The sequence below is a fragment of the Petromyzon marinus genome, chromosome 54 (genome assembly GCF_048934315.1).
Source record: "Petromyzon marinus isolate PM22_M1 ecotype Great Lakes invasive population chromosome 54, UKy_Petmar_22M1.pri1.0, whole genome shotgun sequence".
In the NCBI taxonomy this organism is placed as follows: Eukaryota; Metazoa; Chordata; class Hyperoartia; order Petromyzontiformes; family Petromyzontidae; genus Petromyzon; species Petromyzon marinus.
The window spans coordinates 929,712-948,196 of record NC_133720.1 but is presented as its reverse complement, the minus strand read 5'-3'; the positions used below and the strand labels follow the sequence as shown (position 1 = coordinate 948,196).

Sequence of the window (18,485 nt, the reverse complement as noted above, 5' to 3'; positions counted from 1 at the left end):
AAGAGAACCTCTCAGTCACAGTACCTCTTAGTAAGAGTACCTCTTAGTAAGAGAACCTCTCAGTAAGATAACCTCTCAGTCACAGTACCTCTCAGTAAGAGAACCTTTCAGTAAGAGAACCTCTCAGTAAGAGAACCTCTCAGTCACAGTACCTCTCAGTAAGATAACCTCTCAGAGTCCCTCTCAGTAAGAGAACCTCTCAGTCACAGAACCTCTCAGTAAGTGAACCTCTCAGTCACAGTACCTCTCAGTCAGAGAACCTCTCAGTCACTGCTGGCTCCAGCGATGATGGGGGGGGGGGAGGGGGGGATTTGGGGCTCCCCGGCACCACGCAGCACGCGGGGACTGCGGGCGGAGAGCCGCGGGGTCCACGCGGCACTTCGTTTGATGACCCCCAGCGCCTGGGGGTCACAGCTGGGGGAGAGAGGCGGTGGGGGGCTCACGGCAGGTAAATGTAAATCTAAACTGTGTTTATTCTTTCCTATACCAGGTAGGGTCCCACTTTGCTATGTAGCTTTGTGTCAGAAACGACCTAGCCACAAATGATAGCTCATCACGTGGAAATGTAGAGCAGCCAAATACTCGAAACGCGCGATGTTGATTCTAAATGTGGAGGGGGAAAACCGGAGGACCCGGGGAATAATCCATGCGACCACGTGGATAGAGACACAAACTCCAAATATACAGCAGGCGTCAGGGTTGGGATCAAACCCACAACCTCCTGTATGCCAGGCGAGGTAGTTAACATCTCCTAGCCACCGTGGTGATGATGATGAGAGAGTGACACGCAAACTCCAAATATACAGCAGGCGTCAGGGTTGGGATCAAACCCACAACCTCCTGTATGCCAGGCGAGGTAGTTAACATCTCCTAGCCACCGTGGTGATGATGAAGAGAGACACGCAAACTCCAAATATACAGCAGGCGTCAGCGTTGGGATCAAACCCACAACCTCCTGTATGCCAGGCGAGGTAGTTAACATCTCCTAGCCACCGTGGTGATGACGATGAGAGAGAGAGAAAGACACGCAAACTCCAAATATACAGCAGGCGTCAGCGTTGGGATCAAACCCACAACCTCCTGTATGCCAGGCGAGGTAGTTAACATCTCCTAGCCACCGTGGTGATGATGAAGAGAGAGTGACACGCAAACTCCAAATATACAGCAGGCGTCAGGGTTGGGATCAAACCCACAACCTCCTGTATGCCAGGCGAGGTAGTTAACATCTCCTAGCCACCGTGGCGTTATAATCGCTGTGCCCTTCCTGCCCAAGCAGGGGATTTAGGCGAGGGAGGGACATTATTTGTCCAGGATCTCTCCCCTTTAAACACATTCTGATATGCAGTATATTTGTCAGAAAGAATAGCAGTATTGCATTGTAGGTATTGTATTGTTTCAGCATTGGTATATTTGGTCAATATCATTCACATTGCATTATATATCTGTTTTATATATACGTGTGTATATATCTGAATGAAACATTACAGCTATAACTGAGGAAACCCATCATAACAGAAACATGCACGCAGCATGGAAGGCAAAGCTAGGGAATCAACCCGCTCTGCGATCCTTGTAGTGCCATGAAGAAGGGGCATTGTGCGAAACGTCGCCTGCTAAATACGCTTCCCTTCTAAGGTCACGGTGTTATGAAAGAATGCGTTCGGTTCTACAGCTGCGTCTGTTCCACCGCTGCCTGCCGAGATGCTCGCACGTTGTCAACCCTGTGAGTCGTTGGTGTCAATAACAAAGAAAGGCCACACCCGCAGTTCTGTTGAGCTGGAGGTCTGGATAAGGCTGAGGGTATTTTGTATACGCAATGCACATCGCTGCGCTGTTTAAAATATTTGATTCCAGCCGGTAATCGTCGCTCCGTTTGTGGTGTTGTTTTTTAATCGTCAGTTACAGATGTGGACGATGCTTGCCTGGAATTCTTGCGCGTAGCAATACGCTCAGGGCTGAATGGTATTGGCGCGGTATTCTGGCAGCGAGAGGGCTTCAGGAGAGGAGAGAGTTCGCGTGGCTTTGCTCCGGTGGGTCCCCCGCAATTGTGAAGCTACAAGTCCCGTCCACGTATGGGGCTTCTAGAGGCGGATGTCAGCAGCGAACTTTGACGACTGCACTGATGAGGCCTCATACGACGCCTGCACAAAAATGCACGTGAAAAGTCGGTTTGGCAATTAATTTGGTTAAATTCCGCCTGGTGACATTAAAAAAATAAAGTATCGGTCTGATTTCCATGTAACGAACGTGACCGTCTAGCAGGGCAGCTGGAAAAGCGCCTCCCTCTCCGTACTCTGTGGACCAGACGTCAAATGCAGGCATCTCGGACGTGCTTCTGCGATGTCCACTCGCACGAGCGTGCGGTGCGGTGCGCGTGCTGCGCTGCGAGAGATGCGAATGGGAACATCGTCACGTGATGCGGCGCCAATATCACAATTGAAATCTAAATCGTTCATATCCGGGGCGATACAAAGTGTGGCGGGCCTACGAAGCGACAGGGAGGGTTTTATATATTTTTTTTTATTACGCGTCGAGCGACCAATTTCTGCCCAAGGGCGGGAACGAGCACGGACAAAATAGCTTGGCCACGTCACCCACGAGCAGTCCTCAAACCCGTTTAGGCTTTGGCACAGTTCTCACTCAGAGGTGGAGGGGGGGGTATTAAAATGACGGAGTCGTAACGGAAGTTTAAAACCCACAGTCGTTCAACTCTTGGCTCGCGTTCATCGTGGATGCGCCGGGTTTTTTTGTATTTGCATGATCTTTGCATACGGCCGATCCGTGGTCTTTTTGCTGCGACGCATTTCCATCCGCGTGGAATCGCCCGCGGGCCTGCAGGGGCCAAATGTGAACACAGCTCCCACGCACCGAGGACGCCGCTCCGTGGCCGAGACGTCGAGGATTGAACGTTGGGAGCCGCCCGCTCCACGAGCACCACCCGGCAGGGTCCTCGCTGCTGCTGCTGCTGCCGCCCCAGTCCGCGCGTGCGACTTGTTGGGCCCCGCTCGCTCGCTCCCCTCTGGACGTGGGTGGCACCGTTGGCCCTGGCCCCGCTCCCTCGTCCAGCGTGTCGCCCCTCGCTCGTGTCGCCCCTCGCTCGTGTCGCCCCTCGCTCGTGTCGCCCCTCGCTCGTGTCGCCCCTCGTCCAGCGTGTCGCCCCTCGCTCGTGTCGCCCCTCGCTCGTGTCGAGGCACACAAAGCAAACACCCCGCAGTCAAATTGAGCAAAGACGTCTCAATGGAGGTCACCCTTCTGGGAAATAAAAGATTATTCAGGCTCGACGAGGCTTTCGTGGGTAAAATAAAGGGCATTGTTACTCACACTGAGCAACGTGGTGAAGTATTGTCAGACAATCCCCATGATTGATATGATATGGAGAGGCCTTCATCCAGCAGTGGATTGACAAAGGGCTGACGATTAATTATTTTCATAGGTTTTGTTGTTGTTATATCAGTCTGGGTGGCATTGTGGTCAACACTCATCTCACTCAACAAGAGGTCACAAATTCAAACTCCATTCCAGGATTCCCCCATGCCAGTATCCTCCATAGTTGTTAAATCGAGTACTACTTCCTGAAAAGTCAAGAGTGGTTGTTGTCTCCTGAAGAGACACTGGGTCCCTGCCACCGGTGGCTCGTTTGAGCAGGGAAACGCTGCCTATGGCTCGTCATTGCCATCATCATCTGCAGCAATTCGCCGTCGACTGGAACTCCTTCCCCCAGCCATCCGTGCTGTTGACCACCTTACCCCTGTTCAACGTCCACACTCAAAACCCATTCTGTCCCCGCCCCCCCTACCTCTGACTTTGTTTTAACAGCAGCCTCTGTCTTTAAGCAAGCACGGCCACTGCGTCTGTCAGCGACTTGGGACGCCACTGTATCGATACAAATGGCATTGCGTTGTTGTTATTATCGAAGGCGGCCCGAGTTCGACACCGTAAGGTGATGCAATGGTGAAGGCGAACCACGCAGCAGGTTGCACTGCTCTCGGAACAAACAACCTTATCACTCCAGAAGCTAACACGTCAATGTCACGAGCGCACACCACCCATGTAAGGCAGTAGCGTGCCTACCCATCGCGCACCTTCATCGGCTGTCATGGGACGCGACACGGCTGTACATCGCCGGTGTTGTCCATCGTGCCACGTGCCCTTTCTTGACCCGAGTGCCCTTTGCTAAAGAGCCAACTATCTCAATGGGTTCCACGTGGCTGAGGCTGCGATTAACTGCCACCACCCCTCGCGCACTGCCCGAATCTCAACTCCATCCGCCCCAGGGCTTGCGCGTGGGAAATCACCCGCCTGGCGCAATCTCTCTCTCGTGTCATCATCGACTCCTTCGTCCCGCCCCCAGCGGTGGAAGTGTTGTTTGAGCTATAAAAGTTCGAGGACGAGCCCACAGTCGACACTCAAACCCGAGGATAATTTGCGAAGAAGGACTTGAAGAGCGCTTGCTCGACACAAACTGCGACCACAGAACTCCAATGGCTGCTTTCACCTGCTTCATGGTGAGTACTCGCTCACTCACTCTCTCGCACACTCACTCACTGACCCACTAACTCACTCACGCACCCACTCACTCACGCACCCACTCACGCACTCACTCACTCACCCACTCACCCACTCACTCACCCACTCACGCACTCACTTACTCACGCACCCACTCACTCACTCACTGACCCACTCACCCACTCACGCACCCACTCACTCACTCGCGCACCCACTCACTCACTCACCCACTCACTCACGCACCCACTCACTCACGCACCCACTCACTCACCCACTCACTCACTCACGCACCCACTCACTCACTCACGCACCCACTCACACACTCACTCACGCACTCAGAAATACCAGAGACAACGTGGGCAGATGAGACGCGGTTTGAACGTGAACACTCAACGCGTCCGTCAAGAGGAGACGCATGCCGGACGGCGGCGGCGTGATTACCGAGGAACGGGCTGAGGTTGTCTGTTCCTGCCTCTGCGTTGTGCGCCACTCTCAATGCATCGGCAGCAGCCCAGCTGCGGCATCACCGCGCAATGTCTGTAACGACTTGGGACCGTCTCGTTGCTTTTAGATCAGAAACATCACGGGTCAAAAAGATTCGTGGTGTGTGGTAGATGTCTCTAACGACTTGGGACCGTCTCGTTGCTTTTAGATCAGAAACATCACGGGTCAAAAAGATTCGTGGTGTGTGGTAGATGTCTCTAACGACTTGGGACCGTCTCGTTGCTTTTAGATCAGAAACATCACGGGTCAAAAAGATTCGTGGTGTGTGGAAGATGTCTGTAACGACTTGGGACCGTCTCGTTGCTTTTAGATCAGAAACATCACGGGTCAAAAAGATTCGTGGTGTGTGGTAGATGTCTCTAACGACTTGGGACCGTCTCGTTGCTTTTAGATCAGAAACATCACGGGTCAAAAAGATTCGTGGTGTGTGGTAGATGTCTCTAACGACTTGGGACCGTCTCGTTGCTTTTAGATCAGAAACATCACGGGTCAAAAAGATTCGTGGTGTGTGGAAGATGTCTCTAACGACTTGGGACCGTCTCGTTGCTTTTAGATCAGAAACATCACGGGTCAAAAAGATTCGTGGTGTGTGGTAGATGTCTCTAACGACTTGGGACCGTCTCGTTGCTTTTAGATCAGAAACATCACGGGTCAAAAAGATTCGTGGTGTGTGGTAGATGTCTGTAACGCTACCACAGTTGCTTAGCAACGGACAAGACGCTACACCGCGCACCAGACATTGAGAGGAGGCGTGCGATGATGCCTATGGCACGTGCTGTGTTTGAACAGACATGGCGAGTAACTTAAATGCGTTAAGGGAAGTAGGGTACACAACAAGAACATGAACAATAATAGTTGGAGAAATTCAAAGTTAGATTTCCTGCGCATGTAATGATTGAACAAGAGACTGAATGTGGATGTGGGTTTGACCGGGGACATTCGAGGCTACCACGATCAGCGGGGCGAGGCAGCGATGTTCAGTTCCTCGGAAAGAAGTTGCAACAGCCGCAATGCGACGATCACAGAGAGAACTCCAACGTAGGAAGGCCGCCATCCCCGATGTCTTTGAGACAGGACGCGGATCACGGAGAGAGGGAGACTGTGATAGCTGTTGAGTGTTGTTTTAAACCACGATTGAGCCACATGCGTTAGATACTGGTAGCTTTGAGTGGTGGCACAGTGGTTAGCGCGCCGCGCTACGAACCCAGCCATCTGAGTTCGATTCCGGACCATGGCTAACATCATGCTCGAGAGAGTCGAGAGTGGCTCTCTCTGTGTGCTCCCCAAGCGGAGGCCCTTCCGCCAGCGTTGACGCGAGCCAGCCATTGCAGGGCCGCGCCTTTACGGTCACTGACCGTTGCTACTGCCCGCTCCCTCCTCCGCGCGTGCAGTCGGCGTCTCTGCTGCTGCTGGTCGCGTGGGCCGCGTGGGCCGTGCCCCGCGCGGCCGCCTCCCCGCTCGCCGACGGGCGGTGCCGCGCCGAGGTGCCCAACGAGCTGCTCGTCAAGCGGCTGCACGCGGTGCCCGAGCGCCTGCGCCTGCTCGAGGTGGCGCGGGCCGCCGCCGCCGCCGCTGGCTCAGGGCGCGGCGGCCACGGAGCGGCCGGCCACCACCACCACTCGTGCCCGCGATGGACCCACGGCATCGGGCAGAAGGCTCTGACGAGCGAGCGATCCCTTTCGCCGTGGACTTACCGGTGAGCGAGCCACTTTGCACGCACGCACACACAGGAAAGGAGTTGGGAAAAAAACATCCAAATGTAGGGCCACAGAACTCGGGCAATCGTCGGCGCCGGGTGTGGCTGCCTTCCCGCTTGCCAAATTCACTCTACAAATTACTCGAATGGGATTTCACAGATTAGCCTTGCGCTAGGAAAGAAACATTTTTTTTGCGCATGGTGGAGAAATGTTCAGGAGTTAAATGGCAATGTCGGCGCTTTCCGGCCACAACGAGAGGGCATCAGGAGAGCGTTCGTGTCGTGTTCCTCCTCCTTCGATGATGATGATGATGGTCCAGTTTGGCAAGAATGGCATTCTCATGTCGTGTCTTTAAGGCATCACTCTGCACAGTATCTCGATGGGTCTTTATGTTTCTATATAGGCATCTACCTCTGTGGTTCTCCATTAGGCTATATGTATCTCTGTGTATCTGTTTGTACCTCTATAAGGTTTACTATATGGTCAATAGTTTTAGATGCATGGCCACAACCCCTTTGTGCAGTGGATGTGGTGCAGTATTGGCCTCTTGATGATATTCTGATGCAGTGGATAGTTACACCTGCGAGTGGTAAGTGGGTGAGTAGGTGGGTGAGGAGGTGAATTGGTGAGTTCGTTGATGGCTACACCGGTGTCTTCGGGGGTTAGGAGGGGGAGGAATTTCCAAGCCATGGATGTGCGCGATGACATTCGGCCGTTGAATGACGGCGCCGATACCAAATGTACCAAACGATAATGAATGAATATCATCACCACAGCATTGACGATCGCCGGTGTGCTCCCCCCGCGTGCCCCGCAGGCTGAACCGCAAGGCGGACCGCGTGCCCGAGGTGCTGCCCGAGGCGGCCTGCCTGTGCGCCGGCTGCGTGGAGCCGCACTCGGGCCGCGAGACGCACAGCGTCGTCTCCGTGCCCGTCATGGGCCACGTGCGCGTGCTGTACCGCGAGCGGGCCGCGTGCGAGCCGGGCCACGCGCGCTACGAGGAGCGCTGGGAGGAGATCGCCGTGGGCTGCACCTGCGTCGTGCCCAGCCTGAGCGGTGCCGGCAACTGACGGGGACGGGGGCAGTGGAGGACGCGCGGCGGTGGTCGTGACAGCGCCGGCGACATCGACGACATCGGTAACATCGGCGCCAGCGACATTAGCAACGTCGACAACTCCGGCACCAGCAACAGCATCGGCAGCATCAAGCAGTAGCACATAAGGCCAAAGTCTCTGAACTTTAACACTGAGCCAACGCACGCGGTAAACATTGAACGTTGGGCCAACGTTGGTCCAAAGGTTCCAACCGCATGCCAATGTTTGCCCAACGTTGCACGTTTAACTGGGCAAACACGGGCTGCGTGTGCACGTTGGCACCAGCGCCGCAATGCATGGCGGTACACCCCCCAGGATTCTTTGCGGTGACGCTGCGGGCTGCGTTGTAAAATTTTCGGACCCAATTTTAGATCCGAGGCCAAATCTCGAGTTCTATTGGCAGAATCGAATGCGTTAACAATCATGAGAGCAATTGTGTACTCGTTAGAAGTGTGTATGTGTGACGTACATCGTGAGATATGTACGTAGTGTGCCCCAAGTATATTGGCATTTGTTTAAATAGAATGACAGCCACAATCTGAGTGGAGAAGACATGCGCTGCCAATGAGTATACACAGCGCCTGTCTGCTCCGCTCTGTGATTGTATTATCGCATGATAGCTGATGGTATCCTCTACACAGTACTAGTCTACCCGTCACGGTAGGCGTGGACACCGCTTTGAATCATCACGATGCGCTATGCACCGAATCTCGCGATTTAGAATCAATATTCTTTTCCCTTCCAAATTCGTATTTTTTTGTCCGCGATGGGTTGAGACGCGAGATGAGAAACCCCACGCAGCCACTAGAGGCCGCTAACGATCACCAGTGTTTAAAAACAAGATATTGATTCTCCAATCGAATAACTGAATCTCATCGGGGAGGGGGGACGCTTTTGCACGGCGTACTCGGTGCTGAATATCTGTCCACCCCGACCCGAGATGTGGGGTAGGTGGCATGGTGGGGGGGGGGGTGGGTCCCGGCTCTGTCCGGCTCTGTGAGCCGCTGAACACCGCCGCCGCCTGCCCGCTGTCTCGCTGCTGAGAGTGTCCACACTCTCTGCTGTCTCGCTGCCGAGAGTGTCCACACTCTCTGCTGTCTCGCTGCCGAGAGTGTCCACACTCTCAGCAGTTTCACCGATTCCAAGAGACTTCTCGGTGGCTGTGCCACTTCACAAAATGTCGTGCCATTTTGGCATCTCGCTTTTGCGTCAGCTCCGTCGAGGCCGTCAGCGTGCCACCACCGTGTGGTTGACTTATTTCACGCTTTCGGAGTTCGTGTTTCACTCTGTTGTTGGGTTTTAATCCCAGACGCCCGTGTTCACGAGTTGACGGAGCGCTGTGTATTCGGTGGGGGGGGGGGGGCACAGTTTGTGGAAGATAGCAAAATGTGGACATTTCCCCACTCGCTCTTGGTTAAAAATGTTTGTTTACAGGTAGCCGGTGGTCACGTGGTTTACAGGTAGCCGGTGTGCACGTGGTTTACAGGTAGCCGGTGTGCACGTGGTTTACAGGTAGCCGGGGTGCACGTGGAGTACAGGTAGCCGGTGTGCACGTGGTTTACAGGTAGCCGGGGTGCACGTGGTTTACAGGTAGCCGGTGTGCACGTGGTTTACAGGTAGCCGGTGTGCACGTGGTTTACAGGTAGCCGGTGTGCACGTGGTTTACAGGTAGCCGGGGTGCACGTGGTTTACAGGTAGCCGGTGTGCACGTGGTTTACAGGTAGCCGGGGTGCACGTGGTTTACAGGTAGCCGGTGTGCACGTGGTTTACAGGTAGCCGGTGTGCACGTGGTTTACAGGTAGCCGGTGTGCACGTGGTTTACAGGTAGCCGGTGTGCACGTGGCTGCTACTTCGAATCCAGCCCCGTGGAGGCAGCAGGGAGGGTTGGTGGATTCACGCCCAGACGTTGTTGTGAAACTCCATTCCCGGTACAGCAAAGTACAGGCGACTCTCCGCGCGTCCCTGCTCACTGGGATTGAGTGTTGCGCCTTTGCACCCCGTGGGGTCTTTTTCCCGAGTGCTCTGGTTGCCTCGCACTAATTAATTGGCTGAAAGAATTATTAATATGTAATAGAGGACCGCAGAACTTGGGCAATTGTTGGTGGCGCCAGCCTGGCTGTACGTGGTTCCTCGGCGATTGTGAGAGATGCAATTTGCTTAGAGCAGCGGAGTTGAAGAGCCCGGCTCTCGTGTGTGTGGCCACTTGGGTAGCTGGGTCACACGGTGTCCGGTGTCTTTGCCACGCAAGCAGTTTGCACTGAATTGTGGGTTCACTTACCACAAGTCCGCTGTAATTTAAGCAGGGAGTTACCCATCTACTGTTAAGTTTTTGTTAAAGGCTGTTGCTGGGTCATCATTGGCAAAAGGTGAAAAGCCAGGGGCTCACGAGCAAATGAGATTCATTCTCTCTGCGTGCTCTGCCCCGACCATTAATGAAATGCAATTTGGCACGCGGCTAAAATGAACATAATTTGGCATGACCTGCGAAGTGCCATGCGGCAACCTGGTTGCCCATTTATTTGAGGACAAATCTCCATAGTCGGTATTTCCCTGGTTAAATTCGTGGCTTCAACAATTGTCTGGCTGTCCTGGAATGTATTTTTTCACACGGTAACCCACAACGTGGAATGGCCTCGAGATCGGTCCTCGTTCGAGTAGTCGGCAGAAACGCTGATGAAAGAAACCGTGAATCGACAAATTCACTGTGACAGATGCGGGGAGACGATGCAATGACAGCGATCACGACTGGGATGTGGAATTGGTCCCACACACCAAGTGAGCAGGCCCTGGTTGATCCTGCCACGCTCGTCATTTGTGGCTTATATTGTCCAGGACGCCTTCTATTGTTGCACTGAGTATGCACTAAGCGTAATATATTACAATACATGCAAGTGTACTGTTAATAACTTATTTAACTTATTTGTTCACGGTTTCTAATTTATTATATGCTCATGGATTTAACTTAATAATATTTATTGCTAACTTATGTAAACGTTAAGGATGTGACTCTGGCCTACGTGGAGGTAATGGTTGTAATGTATTTAATAATATGCTCTCGGTTATATGACCAATAACTTATTTCTAAGCATGTAACTTATTAACGTAATATTTATTAAATTTATCCAACCACAGTCCTGCTTTCCTGCGAGTAACTTTTTCCACGCGGTTATTGAAACCACGTGGTTCGTGAGGTTGTGTGTTGTGGTTGTTGGGTGTTGTGGTTGTTGGGTGATGTGGTTGTGGAAACCACGTGGTTGTTGAAACCACGTGTTTCGTGTGGTTTGGTGACGTGGCTGTTGGGTGATGTGGTTGTTGAACCCAAACAGAAAGCACAAAGAATAAAAACAAAGCGATGTTAACGTCCTCGATGTTTGTCGGTGTTTGAGCTTCCACTGCGACGACGTCGCTCAGCGTCGCATCCCGAGCGCGGCAGGGCTGGTGGCGGCACCTGCGCCGCCAGCCACGAGGAGCCGCCTGGGTTAGAATCCCGACTCGGGTGCCTTTGTCAGTGGAGTTTGTATGATCTCCCCCTGTCCTGCAGTGAGAGTGAGTGGAGTTTGTATGATCTCCCCCTGTTCTGCAGTGAGTGGAGTTTGTATGATCTTCCCCTGTCCTGCAGTGAGTGTGAGTGGAGTTTGTATGATCTCCCCCTGTACTGCAGTGAGTGTGAGTGGAGATTGCATGATCTCCCCCTGTTCTGCAGTGAGTGAGAGGAGTTTGTATGATCTCCCCCTGTTATGCAGTCAGTGAGTGGAGTTTGTATGATCTCCCGATGTTCTGCAGTGAGATTGAGTGGAGTTTGTATGATCTCCCCCTGTCCTGCAGTGAGTGTGAGTGGAGTTTGTATGATCTCCCCCTGTCCTGCAGTGAGTGAGAAGAGTTTGTATGATCCCCCCCTGTCCTGCAGTGAGAGTGAGTGGAGTTTGTATGATCTCTCTCTGTCCTGCAGTGAGTGGAGTTTGTATGATCTCCCCCTGTCCTGCAGTGAGAGTGAGTGGAGTTTGTATGATCTCCCCCTGTTCTGCAGTGAGTGAGAGGAGTTTTGTATGATCCCCCCCTGTCCTGCAGTGAGAGGAGTTTGTATGACCTCCCCCTGTCCTGCAGTGAAAGTGAGTGGAGGTTGTATGATCTCGCCCTGTTCTGCAGTGAGAGTGAGTGGAGTTTGTATGATCTCCCCCTGTCCTGCAGTGAGAGTGAGTGGAGTGTGTATGATCTCCCCCTGTCCTGCAGTGAGAGTGAGTGGAGTTTGTATGATCTCCCCCTGTCCTGCAGTGAGTGGAGTTTGTATGATCTCCCCCTGTTCTGCAGTGAGAGTGAGTGGCGTTTGTATGATCTCTCTCTGTCCTGCAGTGAGTGGAGTTTGTATGATCTCCCCCTGTCCTGCAGTGAGAGTGAGTGGAGTGTGTATGATCTCCCCCTGTTCTGCAGTGAGAGTGAGTGGAGTTTGTATGATCTCCCCCTGTCCTGCAGTGAGTGTGAGTTGAGTTTGTATGATCTCCCCCTGTCCTGCAGTGAGAGTGAGTGGAGTTTGTATCATCTCCCCCTGTTCTGCAGTGAGTGAGAGGAGTTTGTATGATCTCCCCCTGTCCTGCAGTGAAAGTGAGTGGAGTTTGTATGATCTCCCCCTGTTCTGCAGTGAGTGAGTGGAGATTGTATGATCTCCCCCTGTCATGCAGTGAGAGTGAGTGGAGTTTGTATGATCTCTCTCTGTCCTGCAGTGAGTGGAGTTTGTATGATCTCCCCCTGTCCTGCAGTGAGAGTGAGTGGAGTTTGTATGATCTCCCCCTGTTCTGCAGTGAGTGTGAGTGGAGTTTGTATGATCTCCCCCTGTCCTGCAGTGAGTGGAGATTGTATGATCTCACCCTGTCCTGCAGTGAGAGTGAGTGGAGTTTGTATGATCTCCCCCTGTTCTGCAGTGAGTGAGAGGAGTTTGTATGATCTCCCCCTGTCCTGCAGTGAGTGTGAGTGGAGTTTGTATGATCTCCCCCTGTTCTGCAGTGAGTGAGAGGAGGTTGTATGATCTCCCCCTGTTCTGCAGTGAGTGAGTGGAGTTTGTATGATCTCCCCCTGTTCTGCAGTGAGTGAGAGGAGTTTGTATGATCTCCCACTGTTCTGCAGTGACAGTGAGTGGAGTTTGTATGATCTCCCTCTGTCCTGCAGTGAGTGTGAGTGGAGTTTGTATGATCTCCCCCTGTCCTGCAGTGAGTGTGAGTGGAGTTTGTATGATCTCCCTCTGTCCTGCAGTGAGTGTGAGTGGAGTTTGTATGATCTCCCCCTGTTCTGCAGTGAGTGAGAGGAGTTTGTATGATCTCCCCCTGTTCTGCAGTGAGTGAGTGGAGTTTGTATGATCTCCCCCTGTTCTGCAGTGAGAGTGAGTGGAGTTTGTATGATCTCGCTCTGTCCTGCAGTGAGTGGAGTTTGTATGATCTCCCCCTGTCCTGCAGTGAGAGTGAGTGGAGTTTGTATGATCTCCCCCTGTTCTGCAGTGAGTGTGAGTGGAGTTTGTATGATCTCACCCTGTCCTGCAGCGAGTGGAGATTGTATGATCTCCCCCTGTCCTGCAGTGAGAGTGAGTGGAGTTTGTATGATCTCCCCCTGTTCTGCAGTGAGTGAGAGGAGTTTGTATGATCTCCCCCTGTCCTGCAGTGAGTGTGAGTGGAGTTTATATGATCTCCCCCTGTCCTGCAGTGAGTGTGAGTGGAGTTTGTATAATCTCCCCCTGTTCTGCAGTGAGTGAGAGGAGTTTGTATGATCTCCCCCTGTTCTGCAGTGAGTGAGTGGAGTTTGTATGATCTCCCCCTGTTCTGCAGTGAGTGAGAGGACTTTGTATGATCTCCCCCTGTCCTGCAGTGAGTGTGAGTGGAGTTTGTATGATCTCCCTCTGTCCTGCAGTGAGTGTGAGTGGAGTTTGTATGATCTCCCCCTGTTCTGCAGTGAGTGAGAGGAGTTTGTATGATCTCCCCCTTTTTTGCAGTGAGTGAGTGGAGTTTGTATGATCTCCCCCTGTTCTGCAGTGAGAGTGAGTGGAGTTTGTATGATCTCTCTCTGTCCTGCAGTGAGTGGAGTTTGTATGATCTCCCCCTGTCCTGCAGTGAGAGTGAGTGGAGTTTGTATGATCTCCCCCTGTTCTGCAGTGAGTGTGAGTGGAGTTTGTATGATCTCCCCCTGTCCTGCAGTGAGTGGAGTTTGTATGATCTCCCCCTGTCCTGCAGTGAGAGTGAGTGGAGTTTGTATGATCTCCCCCTGTTCTGCAGTGAGTGAGAGGAGTTTGTATGATCTCCCCCTGTCCTGCAGTGAGTGTGAGTGGAGTTTGTATGATCTCCCCCTGTTCTGCAGTGAGTGAGAGGAGTTTGTATGATCTCCCCCTGTTCTGCAGTGACAGTGAGTGGAGTTTGTATGATCTCCCCCTGTCCTGCAGTGAGTGTGAGTGGAGTTTGTATGATCTCCCTCTGTCCTGCAGTGAGTGTGAGTGGAGTTTGTATGATCTCCCCCTGTTCTGCAGTGAGTGAGAGGAGTTTGAATGATCTCCCCCTGTTCTGCAGTGAGTGAGTGGAGATTGTATGATCTCCCCCTGTTCTGCAGTGAGAGTGAGTGGAGTTTGTATGATCTCCCCCTGTCCTGCAGTGAGTGTGAGTGGAGTTTGTATCATCTCCCCCTGTTCTGCAGTGAGTGTGAGTGGAGCTTGTATGATCTCCCTCTGTTCTGCAGTGAGTGTGAGTGGAGTTTGTAATGATCTCAGCCTGTCCTGCAGTGAGAGTGAGTGGAGTATGTATAATCTCCCCGTGTCCTGCAGTGAGTGAGAGGAGTTTGTATGATCTCCCCCTGTCCTGCAGTGAGTGTGAGTGGAGTTTGTATGATCTCCCCCTGTCCTGCAGTGAATGAGAGGAGTTTGTATGATCCCCCCCTGTCCTGCAGTGAGAGGAGTTTGTATGACCTCCCCCTGTCCTGCAGTGAAAGTGAGTGGAGGTTGTATGATCTCGCCCTGTTCTGCAGTGAGAGTGAGTGGAGTTTGTATGATCTCCCCCTGTCCTGCAGTGAGTGTGAGTGGAGTTTGTATGATCTCCCCCTGTCCTGCAGTGAGAGTGAGTGGAGTTTGTATGATCTCCCCCTGTTCTGCAGTGAGTGAGAGGAGATTGTATGATCTCCCTATGTCCTGCAGTGAAAGTGAGTGGAGTTTGTATGATCTCTCTCTGTCCTGCAGTGAGTGGAGTTTGTATGATCTCCCCCTGTCCTGCAGTGAGAGTGAGTGGAGTGTGTATGATCTCCCCCTGTTCTGCAGTGAGAGTGAGTGGAGTTTGTATGATCTCCCCCTGTCCTGCAGTGAGTGTGAGTTGAGTTTGTATGATCTCCCCCTGTCCTGCAGTGAGAGTGAGTGGAGTTTGTATCATCTCCCCCTGTTCTGCAGTGAGTGAGAGGAGTTTGTATGATCTCCCCCTGTCCTGCAGTGAAAGTGAGTGGAGTTTGTATGATCTCCCCTGTTCTGCAGTGAGTGAGTGGAGATTGTATGATCTCCCCCTGTTATGCAGTGAGAGTGAGTGGAGTTTGTATGATCTCTCTCTGTCCTGCAGTGAGTGGAGTTTGTATGATCTCCCCCTGTCCTGCAGTGAGAGTGAGTGGAGTTTGTATGATCTCCCCCTGTTCTGCAGTGAGTGTGAGTGGAGTTTGTATGATCTCCCCCTGTCCTGCAGTGAGTGGAGTTTGTATGATCTCACCCTGTCCTGCAGTGAGAGTGAGTGGAGTTTGTATGATCTCCCCCTGTTCTGCAGTGAGTGAGAGGAGTTTGTATGATCTCCCCCTGTCCTGCAGTGAGTGTGAGTGGAGTTTGTATGATCTCCCCCTGTTCTGCAGTGAGTGAGAGGAGGTTGTATGATCTCCCCCTGTTCTGCAGTGAGTGAGTGGAGTTTGTATGATCTCCCCCTGTTCTGCAGTGAGTGAGAGGAGTTTGTATGATCTCCCCCTGTTCTGCAGTGACAGTGAGTGGAGTTTGTATGATCTCCCTCTGTCCTGCAGTGAGTGTGAGTGGAGTTTGTATGATCTCCCCCTGTCCTGCAGTGAGTGTGAGTGGAGTTTGTATGATCTCCCTCTGTCCTGCAGTGAGTGTGAGTGGAGTTTGTATGATCTCCCCCTGTTCTGCAGTGAGTGAGAGGAGTTTGTATGATCTCCCCCTGTTCTGCAGTGAGTGAGTGGAGTTTGTATGATCTCCCCCTGTTCTGCAGTGAGAGTGAGTGGAGTTTGTATGATCTCGCTCTGTCCTGCAGTGAGTGGAGTTTGTATGATCTCCCCCTGTCCTGCAGTGAGAGTGAGTGGAGTTTGTATGATCTCCCCCTGTTCTGCAGTGAGTGTGAGTGGAGTTTGTATGATCTCACCCTGTCCTGCAGCGAGTGGAGATTGTATGATCTCCCCCTGTCCTGCAGTGAGAGTGAGTGGAGTTTGTATGATCTCCCCCTGTTCTGCAGTGAGTGAGAGGAGTTTGTATGATCTCCCCCTGTCCTGCAGTGAGTGTGAGTGGAGTTTGTATGATCTCCCCCTGTCCTGCAGTGAGTGTGAGTGGAGTTTGTATAAGCTCCCCCTGTTCTGCAGTGAGTGAGAGGAGTTTGTATGATCTCCCCCTGTTCTGCAGTGAGTGAGTGGAGTTTGTATGATCTCCCCCTGTTCTGCAGTGAGTGAGAGGACTTTGTATGATCTCCCCCTGTCCTGCAGTGAGTGTGAGTGGAGTTTGTATGATCTCCCTCTGTCCTGCAGTGAGTGTGAGTGGAGTTTGTATGATCTCCCCCTGTTCTGCAGTGAGTGAGAGGAGTTTGTATGATCTCCCCCTGTTTTGCAGTGAGTGAGTGGAGTTTGTATGATCTCCCCCTGTTCTGCAGTGAGAGTGAGTGGAGTTTGTATGATCTCTCTCTGTCCTGCAGTGAGTGGAGTTTGTATGATCTCCCCCTGTCCTGCAGTGAGAGTGAGTGGAGTTTGTATGATCTCCCCCTGTTCTGCAGTGAGTGTGAGTGGAGTTTGTATGATCTCCCCCTGTCCTGCAGTGAGTGGAGTTTGTATGATCTCCCCCTGTCCTGCAGTGAGAGTGAGTGGAGTTTGTATGATCTCCCCCTGTTCTGCAGTGAGTGAGAGGAGTTTGTATGATCTCCCCCTGTCCTGCAGTGAGTGTGAGTGGAGTTTGTATGATCTCCCCCTGTTCTGCAGTGAGTGAGAGGAGTTTGTATGATCTCCCCCTGTTCTGCAGTGACAGTGAGTGGAGTTTGTATGATCTCCCCCTGTCCTGCAGTGAGTGTGAGTGGAGTTTGTATGATCTCCCTCTGTCCTGCAGTGAGTGTGAGTGGAGTTTGTATGATCTCCCCCTGTTCTGCAGTGAGTGAGAGGAGTTTGAATGATCTCCCCCTGTTCTGCAGTGAGTGAGTGGAGTTTGTATGATCTCCCCCTGTTCTGCAGTGAGAGTGAGTGGAGTTTGTATGATCTCCCCCTGTCCTGCAGTGAGTGTGAGTGGAGTTTGTATGATCTCCCCCTGTCCTGCAGTGAGTGTGAGTGGAGTTTGTATCATCTCCCCCTGTTCTGCAGTGAGTGTGAGTGGAGTTTGTATGATCTCCCTCTGTTCTGCAGTGAGTGTGAGTGGAGTTTGTAATGATCTCAGCCTGTCCTGCAGTGAGAGTGAGTGGAGTATGTATAATCTCCCCGTGTCCTGCAGTGAGTGAGAGGAGTTTGTATGATCTCCCCCTGTCCTGCAGTGAGTGTGAGTGGAGTTTGTATGATCTCCCCCTGTCCTGCAGTGAGAGTGAGTGGAGTTTGTATGATCTCCCCCTGTTCTGCAGTGAGTGAGAGGAGTTTGTATGATCTCCCCCTGTCCTGCAGTGAGTGTGAGTGGAGTTTGTATGATCTCCCCCTGTCCTGCAGTGAGTGTGAGGGGAGTTTGTATGATCTCCCCCTGTTCTGCAGTGAGTGAGAGGAGTTTGTTTGATCTCCCCCTGTCCTGCAGTGAGAGTGAGTGGAGTTTGTATGATCTCCCCCTGTTCTGCAGTGAGTGAGAGGAATTTGTATGATCTCCCCCTGTTCTGCAGTGACAGTGAGTGAAGTTTGTATGATCTCCCCCTGTCCTGCAGTGAGTGTGAGTGGAGTTTGTATGATCTCCCCCTGTCCTGCAGTGAGTGGAGTTTGTATGATCTCCCCCTGTCCTGCAGTGAGAGTGAGTGGAGTTTGTATGATCTCCCCCTGTTCTGCAGTGAGTGAGAGGAGTTTGTATGATCTCCCCCTGTCCTGCAGTGAGTGTGAGTGGAGTTTGTATGATCTCCCCCTGTCCTGCAGTGAGTGTGAGTGGAGTTTGTATAATCTCCCTCTGTCCTGCAGTGAGTGTGAGTGGAGTTTGTATGATCTCCCCCTGTTCTGCAGTGAGTGAGAGGGGTTTGTATGATCTCCCCCTGTTCTGCAGTGAGTGAGTGGAGTTTGTACGATCTCCCCCTGTTCTGCAGTGAGAGTGAGTGGAGTTTGTATGATCTCTCTCTGTCCAGCAGTGAGTGGAGTTTGTATGATCTCCCCCTGTCCTGCAGTGAGAATGAGTGGAGTTTGTATGATCTCCCCCTGTCCTGCAGTGAGTGGAGTTTGTATGATCTCCCCCTGTCCTGCAGTGAGAGTGAGTGGAGTTTGTATGATCTCCCCCTGTTCTGCAGTGAGTGAGAGGAATTTGTATGAT

General features: G+C 52.3%; 1 protein-coding gene across 1 annotated transcript; it reads left to right on the top strand.

Moving 5' to 3' along the window:
* Positions 1-4,202: 4,202 nt before the first annotated feature.
* LOC142905423 (interleukin 17-like protein) lies at positions 4,203-10,932 on the top strand. The gene is made up of 3 exons (XM_076052045.1): positions 4,203-4,505; positions 6,402-6,706; positions 7,525-10,932. The coding sequence occupies exons 1-3, from the start codon at positions 4,482-4,484 to the stop codon at positions 7,775-7,777; spliced, it is 582 nt and encodes a 193-aa protein (XP_075908160.1). The 5' UTR covers positions 4,203-4,481; the 3' UTR covers positions 7,778-10,932.
* Positions 10,933-18,485: the final 7,553 nt, after the last annotated feature.

Excerpts from the sequence above, each read along its gene's own strand:
- LOC142905423 (XM_076052045.1), top strand. The coding sequence starts at position 4,482 with ATGGCTGCTTTCACCTGCTTCATG. Across the intron at positions 4,506-6,401 it reads CTGCTTTCACCTGCTTCATG|TCGGCGTCTCTGCTGCTGCT; the intron begins GTGAGTACTCGC and ends CCGCGCGTGCAG. Across the intron at positions 6,707-7,524 it reads CTTTCGCCGTGGACTTACCG|GCTGAACCGCAAGGCGGACC; the intron begins GTGAGCGAGCCA and ends CGTGCCCCGCAG.